The 9,468-nt window shown below is 41.1% G+C and overlaps 1 protein-coding gene across 1 annotated transcript in view; it reads right to left on the bottom strand.

Moving 5' to 3' along the window:
• Positions 1 to 7,776: 7,776 nt before the first annotated feature.
• RGS22 (regulator of G protein signaling 22) overlaps positions 7,777 to 9,468 on the bottom strand; it is an 85,489-nt gene continuing 83,797 nt past the window's right edge. Inside the window, exon 28 of the mRNA XM_083749764.1 lies at positions 7,777 to 7,873. Coding sequence (XP_083605890.1) covers positions 7,857 to 7,873 — 17 coding nt within the window. The 3' untranslated portion in view covers positions 7,777 to 7,856. The remainder of the gene's footprint in view (positions 7,874 to 9,468) is intronic.

Genomic DNA, 9,468 nt, shown 5'->3' with positions numbered 1-9,468 from the left:
AAATTTAATAGGGCGCGGAATGCGCGGAGGTTTCTCCTCCCGCAGTCTGATTCTGCGTGTTTATATTTGACTTCCTTCAGTAATGTTTTGTTCTGGGTTGTTTTATTTGATGTTTTAATGTGTGGTAAAACCAGGTTGAGATTTTTTTAAAAAATCATTTAAGGCATAGAAATGAAAATGAATAATAATAATCACAGAATCGTAGAATTGCGGCGTTGGAAGGGATTCCCTAGGCTCATCTATTCCAACCCCCAGCCTTCTGTGTAATAGCCACACACACTGACCCAGAAAGGCTTGGGCTAGCAACTCTTCCATCATGTTTGTTTTAATAGCCCCTGCTTCATATTAAATTGAAAAATAAATCTAGCTGTGAATGTGTCACAGTCAAAATCAGATTTCTTCTTCTTACTGTCTGAGGCCAACTCTTGCCTTAGGACCAACAGATGTAAGACCCAAGACAGTATACCACCATTATGAATCTAGGACGTTAAATAAAATTATCAAAATTGTATCAAAGTTAGAGACATATCTGTTAAGATTTGTTGATTAAACACCACAAATATTATGCAGTAATACAATTCTAGTAACAGCACACTACAAATCTGCCATCTCACATTTGTGTGATTCTTCTTATTTTCCAGTGATACCAGTTAATTGTTTCTATTACTAAACTTATGTGCTATATCCACAACATTTTTGGGTCACTTCTAGACTAATAGTATATTGCGCAAACCTCCTGATTTGTTTACACAACATTTGTGCAGAGGTTATACGATACGGCCATCACATGGTTGTTATCCTCTTATTTTTTAACCGCATAAAGCTCATTTTCTTCTCCCCCCGCCCCCTTTGAAGCAATTGCACAAAAGCACTATTTAGCTGTTCCCATTTATTGCAGGATGCCCACTTTGTGGTAGATTATGAGGATGCACTCTTATTGTACATACAGCATGTACCTGGATGTGCAAAAGTGAGACAGTCTGAAAGCACCCCCGGTGCCATTGTTTGGTTTTAAGATTTAGATAACTCTTATCTAAATCTAGACAAGGTTCCAATTTACAAACCTCCAGTGAATCAAGCTTTTTAAAGCTTAGACTATACTTGGCATCAGTGTTTTCATTGCAAAATGGCCTGTTTCTACTTTATTGTTTCGTTAGAAAAGAATCTAATTAAGAAATAGGGGATCTCATGTTTCTTCTGCGTTGACATGTTTGAGCTTAGTGATTAACAGAACTGGCAATAGATAGCAGTGTAAACAATCCCACTTAAACGTATTTTGATTAAATGAATTTGGTGCACATTTTCGCAAAGCACATTTGGCCATGTTCAGCATGGTACGCTATGTATACATAATGGAAAAAATTGTGGCAGCCTCCAATTCCCACCCCCAAGCAGAAGGTATGCAATTGCTACAATTCATAGCCTCCCATCCCGGTATTAATTAGCTTGTCTCACCAACCCGAGCTGTAATATATATAAATGAAATTCTAGAAAGGCATCGGCAAGAACAAGATGTTGAAGCCAAATGGAAAACATGAACCAATAAAAAGGCTGAGCTAGTAGAAGGGCAAGCTTAGCCTTTGAAGTTGTTTCAAGTACTGCATGCTTTAATTTTGGGGTAATCGTATGACGATAGATACAAACAAGAAATGCAGGAACAGCTTTTGTAACTTTGGGGCCAAGTGGAGACAAATCAATGTGTTGAAGGTTACCAACAATTGCCACAGCCATTGAAAGCATTAGTTATTGTTAAGTTGGATTTTTAATCACCGGCTTGAAAAAGATTTGTGAAGGTGGCGTGAGCACAAATTTCCAATGCCAGCACTTTTTAAAAATAGGGGTAAAGCACCAAAGTACTTAAGAACCTAGAGAAAGAGATGATCTTAGTAGTTTGGCAAACAATAAGAAGCCTGCATTTCTTCATATCCGATGTTTACATTGACTTGTTCAACTTAATGGACCTGTTTGGGGTTAATTTACCATGGCAATAAATTAATGATGAGTGCTCAAGAAACATGTAAGTTGCTTGCCATCATTATTTTAGATCATACTCTTTTGGGTTATGTTTATATGGTTTTAAAACAAAATTATTATTGTTGTTGTTGTTGTTATTATTATTATTGCTTTTTTAAGAAAAAAAGGTGCCGGTACTCACCATGAAATTGTTACAGTAAGTGCCACATTTTTAACATTTGGGGGGGAAAGGTGCTGGTACTGTGTACCCTTAAGGACCCCCAGAAAAAAGCACTGATGATGATGATGATTATCATCCCCCAAGCTTTACTCTAAGGTGAAGGGGCAGGTTGCATCAAGTGAAACACGATATTAAAAACAGTTTTAAACAATTTAACAATCACAGAAATTAGGTGGATCATTGTTGTTGCTGCTGTTACTATTGAATGCTATATCACCTGGTGTCCCCATGGCCACACACTGAGCCCCACTGAGCTGTGGGTGTAAGAACTCTTCCCAACCATCCCCAAATTTGGTCACCTGGGAGTGGGAGACTGGTTTGGCATGATGTGTTTTTTACTTTTACACAGGGCACCAGAAAAACAAGAGTCAAGGCTATCCCCCTCCCAGAAGAAAATCCTTTGTTTAAAAAAAATGCTGTTCATCTTCTTAGATTAGCCAATGCCAACCTGATGCCCACCGGATGTTTTCAGCTACAACTCCCATCAGCTCCAGCCAGCACAGCTTTTAGAGCAAAGATGGTAAACTTTTGGCCCTTCAATTGTTAGACTACAGCTCTCATCAGCCCCAGCTAGCATGGCCAACAGCCAGAGATTAGAGGAGTCCAACATCTGGAAGGCCCCAGGTCTACCATCCCTGCCTCAGAGGCTCAGCACTCTTATGCTGTACTGATCCAGTATTGGGGCCTTGTCTAGCCCCTCCCCTTATTTTTCCACGTAGAAAGCACTCTCCAGCCTCCTTCTCAACCTCTGCATCCTGCTCTGGCAGCAACAGCGGATTGCTTAATGAAGTTTTACTTTCACTCGGTTTAATTATTTGAGGGCTGTGTGCTCCTTGCTCTATCCCAGTTTCCCCCAAATATATGTTTTTATTAATAGTGGGGGGTGTCCCTCCCCCTCCCCATTTTAACAACATTATAAAAGGAGAGTGAATGAGAACAGCTTTAAAAAGTGTTTATAGGGTTAGAAAATACAAGGTTTGCCAGGTGTGTAAGCTTCAAAGCATACTACTGTGGTATGTTTTTACATAAGATCAGACTAGAATGATTTAGGCCTACCTAACAGAAGGTTCTCCATTTACAGAATAAATGAAAGGGTGCCATTTTGCATTTAAAAAGGATCTGGTTGGCCAAATCTCTGGATGAGTGTACTTTGTGAGTCAGTTTTTCCATTTGAAGGGAGGACTCCCAGATAGCGTTGATAGTATAAATGTAAAGGGAAAGTGCCATGCCTTTCCAGTGCCTCAGAGATTTCCAAATGTGCAGCAAGGATGAGCCAATGTGATAAAGATCTGTATAAAGCAGATCTTTTAGCTCTTCTGGGAAGATGCCCAGTTGAGATGGCCTAGGAACTGGGCAAATGGTTTGGCCTCTTCTTTTGTTGATTGCTTGATACGTCTAATCCAAGAATTTAAAGATTACCTCACGAACCCACATGTGATAGAAGCAGCTTTGTGTTTTTCTGCAACCCTACCAAGCATAGTGAAGAGTGAATGGTGGAGTTTAACAGTGAAATGACAAGAACAAAGCATGAGTTTTAAAAAGATTTCTGAATTTCTAACCAGCTTTTTTTTAACAAAGGGATAAAGAACAATGTTTATTTCCACACCCCAATATATTACTTGAAGATTACATTGTTGAACTTTGTGTAAATAGCACGAGGTTAGGATCCTTATTTCTCCCTGATCATGCACTAAACTCTTAGCTGGATGCCATCTTGGCTTCCCTGTTAATAATTTACCTTGAACACCCAAAAATCACTCCTGTCTGGGGGCAGAGGGTCCCAAGGAGGTGTCATGGCAGCCTATATAGCTTTGGATATTACTGAGCAACCTCCAGAGGCAGTCATGGGAGGAAGGGGGGAGAGCAGGCTTTTTGCCTCCCTCTCCCACCATGTTTGAAAGTACCAGATACGAAAAAAGAATTTGTTCTAATAAACAGTGTAAACACCAAACAAGACACATGCTAGCTTTATTAGCCTTCTGTTAATATAACATTCTAAAATGGGCTTAACGTTGCATCAGAGAAACTGAAAAGCTTGTTAGAACTGCATTCTGTTATTGCAGCTGCAGAAGTATTTAATCCATGCTAGGGATCATTTGGAAAGGGACTAAAAATAAAAGTGTCAATATACGGTAATAACTCCACTGTATAAATCTATGGTGGGACTGCATTTGAAATACTGTATACAGCTCTGCTCACCTCACCCCACTTCAAAAGGGATACAGTGGTACCTTGGTAGTCAAACAGCTTGGCTCCCAAACAAAACGGTTACCAAATGCCACAAACCCAGAAGTCAGTGTCCTGGTTTGTGAATGTTTTCCAGAAGCCAAACATCCAACACGGCTTCCGCTTGAGTGCAGCAAGCTCCTGCAGCCAATCGGAAGCCACGCCTTGGTTTTCGAACCGTTTCGGACTCCCGGAACGGATTAAATTCGAGAACCAAAGTACCACTGTATTGTGGAGCTGGAAACGGTTCAGAAAAGAGCAACAAAAATGGTCAAGAGGTGTTGAAATTTTGGGAGGTTGGATAGTTACAATGGAATGGTCTCAGTTGTCGGGTGCACATTTTTATTCTTATTTATTTATGATTATTACTTTGTCAAAATAAAATAATTTAATTTAATTTAAAAATTTAAAAGGTGATTAAGAGGACGCAGGTGGTGCTGTGGGTTAAAGCCTCAGTGCCTAGGACTTGCCGATCGAAAGGTCGGCGGTTCGAATCCCTGCGGTGGGGTACGCTCCCGCTGTTCGGTCCCAGCGCCTGCCAACCTAGCAGTTCGAAAGCACCTCCGGGTGCAAGTAGATAAATAGGGACCGCTTACCAGCGGGAAGGTAAACGGCGTTTCCGTGTGCAGCTCTGGCTCGCCAGATGCAGCTTTGTCACGCTGGCCACGTGACCCGGAAGTGTCTCCGGACAGCGCTGGCCCCTGGCCTCTTGAGTGAGATGGGCGCACAACCCCAGAGTCTGTCAAGACTGGCCCGTACGGGCAGGGGTACCTTTACCTTACCTTTATGATAGAAGTACCCAGTTACTTAAATGTACTGTGTGTATCCCACATGTAATCTTACCCCACTAACAAAGTCACGGAAAGGATGAAGTGAAGATATTGCTAATACTGGATCTAAAGGGGAAAAGAATCATTGTTCATTCAAATGCACATTGAAGACAATGCAAAATTTTGCAGATGTGGGAAATGCAAATAGCAATTTAAGAGCTGCTTGTAGAAACTGCTTAGGTAAACAGACAGCTTAGATTAGTAGAATGACCTAGCATCAGGTATCGTTGAGAGAAATGTCAGCAAAGTGCAACGCATTCAGAACTTTTAATAAGAAAGAACTGATTACCAAACGTTTAATTCCTCTCGACATCCACCTCTGCTCCTGCAAACACTTTTTAAAAAAACCAATGCATCAAAGCACATCAAAAATACAACTAGGTAATAGTAATATTTCATGGCATTAACATAAAACCATTTCTTTAAATAGTCACAAAGAATGATATTAGATGGTGTCCGCCCACTGATCTCTGCAATCAGTGCAGACTAAGAGGGAAGTTTCAGCAGTACCCCCTGCAGCTGTGCACCCATCGGAAACTGCACCATGGGGCCCCCAGTCTTCTGAAGCAGATTTGGGGAGGCACAGAGGGTTGCAGGGGGCAGAATGGATTGTCCAATGAGGGGCTGGTAGTTGAGTGGTAAAGAATCTGCTTTGCATGCAGAAGACCCCAGGTTCAGTCCCTGGCGTCTCCAGGCAGGGATGGGAGAGAATCCCCTCTGATCCCCTAGACAGCTGCTGCCTGTCAGTGTAGGTAATTCTGAGCTAGTTGGACCTGTGGCCAGACTCAGTATAATGCAGCTTCCAATGTTACTCTGTACCAAACATTGCCACTCAATAAATCTGTTAGTCTTCAGGTGCAATAATGCTGTTTTTTATTTTAAATAGCCAGTTGGGAACAAAACAGATGGGGCACGATCAGAAGTAGAACACTTTTTCAAGTTCAATTGATTTGCAGGGAAGAGACTTGAGGTCATGATAAACTTTCTCATTAAAATCAATTGTATTCAAAAGTGTTTAACTTGGCTGGATCATAACTTGGCCCAACTGTTGGCTGGATATATGAACATCAACATCAATTTGTGAAGTATTCTGGAAGACTTAATGTCGATAAAGGAATGAATGAATTACAGCCAGTCGTGCAAAATTCTACCTATGCACCAAAGCAATTCCAGCTCCTTTATGACAGGCAAATAAGACATTCAGTTACACCACCTCCATCAAGACCACAAGAGAAACAAGTCGTTTAACTGAATGGGTGGATATACTTCTGAAAGGCTGGATAGCATTCATATGACATTTTATCCTCTCTGACATGTATCTGGATAATATCCTTCACACAACAAGTCCACCTAGTATGACTCAGAACAGAGCTACCAATTAAGATATACAGCAGGGTCTTTACAGTAGTTATTAAATTCTTCAGAATACAGTAGACATGGAAGAATGAACTGGTGGACATTTGGACATGGGTAAACCAAATGTTGGGTGTGTAGATAATTTTAGATTGTACTTTTTATTGTAAAAATAAAAAATGGAAGCTACCTAGAAGGCTCTTTAATATATGATGTTGACCCATTGCTACTGTAATTTCTACTGAGAAAAGAAATGATCCTGATTGCAGTTGTTTATCACATGCCTAAGGAAGCAGTCTACCAAGAGATGGATCTGAACCAAATTATCAGTAGTAAAATTGTTCATCATTTAACTGGAATGGTGAAAAGGGAAGGAATATCTAATATGTGTGGGTCCTCCCACCCCACCTCACATCACCTGTAAGAACAAAAAAATTTCCTTCCAGTAGCACCTTAAAGACCAACTAAGTTAGTTCTTGGTATGAGCTTTCGTGTGCATGCACACTTCTTCAGATACACATCTGTAACTGGATCACCTGTAAGCTATAGAAAGAATAGGCTGTAGCTTTAAAAACAGTATGATAAACACCAGCACAGACCTTACAGGGAATTACAGTCACTCGGGAATCTTCACATAGTGGGTTTTTCATATATTTCTAGCATTTGCTAAGCAACGGCCTCTGTCCTTAGGATAGCTCTTTCTACTGATACTCCAACATGCCAGAAAGCAATAGTAAGCGCCTTGATTTTGCTTGTATCTTGATAATCAGAATAAGAATAGTACTAACAGACCCTCTTGCTAATATCATTCCCAACCATCAGCAGACTCACAAGCCATCTGGATCCCTCCCCCTTTGGCTCTGAGCTGCACCAAGATTTATATTTCAAAGGGAACTTGAGCAGGGATAGCTATCTTTAACCAAGGCTGTTTGTCCATATAATTTAGTATTGTCTACACTGACTAGCAATGAGCATTTCCCTACCTGGAAATACCAGGGATCTAATCAAGGAACTTTTCCATACAAAGCATCTGTTGAACTATAGCCATTCCCTTACACATACTTCATACAGTTGTGTTGATGGACAAAATCTCCACCCCCAAAGGGTACATAATAGCACAATAAATAAGGCCAGTGCCCCCCTTGCCACTGAAGGAACCGGGGTACAAGCAAATTGCCCACAATAGTTTATTTCTGTACTGGACTGCTCCCAGAGTAGCAGCAAATCCATCATGTCTTCATCACATTCCACACTTAAAGTTTTGGAGTTCCTGGGCAGGGGGAAACAAACCAGAGCATTAATACAACGTGAAATAAAAGGTGACTCAAACCTGTAAGGAAGAAAAGTAGCAAATAATTTAGGAGCTTATGCACTTGTGATTAAAAAAAAACTCTAGGCAAAAAATGTTTATACCTATTTTGATCCCTTAGCTAATGCTAAGAAGTGCATTCTTTCCATCAAATACTGGTGGCAGGGACTGAATGTGAGACCCTGGAATACCATTGAGCTTTATTTCCTAATCCTACAATAACACCACATATTGGCCTTGAGAAGTTACATCACACTTTTTGCACTTTAGCAGGGCTGGGAAATCTATGGCCAACTCAAAGCTGCTGGATTCTAAATCCCATCAGCCCCAGCCAGCATTGGTCAGTGGTCAGGGGTGATGGGAACTCCAGTCAAGCAAAACATATGGAGGGTCACAGGTCCCCCAATTTAGATAATTCACAACTCAATACTATAGAGATGATCTTATTTGAATTATAGAGCTTAGAAATATGTCTACTCAAACTGGAATGAGTTTGCATGTTTTCATGTTTATTGTGCACAGATATGGTGAAAGACAGAGTCTTTCTGGTGGAAGAAAACTGATTTTCTGCAACAGCTTGATCCTATGTGTGATTACTTAGAATAAGTACCACTTAGAAAGAAAGAAAGAAAGAAAGAAAGAAAGAAAGAAACTGACTTAAGTAAACATTTGTAGGATGACAGTCTACACTGAACCAAGGGGGTTTAAAGGTCGTATAGAAGAATATACCTTGTAGCAGAGAAAGCAATCTGATTCAACATGTGTTCACTCTCAAGAAAGCCCCACTGAATTCCATTTGACTTTCTCCCCAGTTAATGTGCACAATATTGCAGTCTTACAGCCTAATGCAATGCATGTCTATTTGGGATTGTCCTATTCTACTCAGTGGGGTTTACTTGCAGGTGGGAGTTCACAGGGATGCAGCCGAAGAGCCCAAAGGGTAAATGAAATCAGTGGAAATGCTAAGTGCATGCCTAGGAACACCCCACTGAGACCAACGGGGGGCTTAACTTTGGGCTGGGTAACACCCTCAGAGTGTGAAAATACTAATATTTGTGAACAGGAACCCTGCTGTGTTGGCACGACGCCACTGTGCAGATTGGGAAGTTCTGCAATATGACAAACTAAATCACCAATGCCAGTGTTTCTTGTGAAAATGGCAGAAGAAGCAAGCACAGCAGGAGCAGCTTCTCCACAGGGCAGGCAGAATGACAAGAGTATGAAGTCAGAGCAGCACAGATAATGATGATGATGATTTATTATTTATACCCTGCCCATCTGGCTGGGTTTCCCCAGCCACTCTGGGTGGCTTCCAACAAAATATTAAAATACAATAGTCTGTCAAACATTAACAGCTTTCCTAAACAGGGCTGCCTTCAGATGTCTTCTAAAAGTCTGGTAGTTGTTTTTCTCTTTGACATCTGGTGGAAGGGCGTTCCACAGGGAGGGCGCCACTACCGAGAAGACCCTCTGCTTGGTTCCCTGTAACTTGGTTTCTCGCAGCGAGGGAATCGCCAGAAGGCGCTCGATGCTGGACCTCAGTGTCCGGGCAGAAC

The sequence above is a fragment of the Podarcis gaigeae genome, assembly GCF_964106915.1.
Source record: "Podarcis gaigeae genome assembly, chromosome: 7".
NCBI classification, from domain to species: Eukaryota; Metazoa; Chordata; class Lepidosauria; order Squamata; family Lacertidae; genus Podarcis; species Podarcis gaigeae.
Note: the sequence above shows the minus strand (reverse complement) of the source record. Positions and strands in the feature narration are given on the sequence as shown.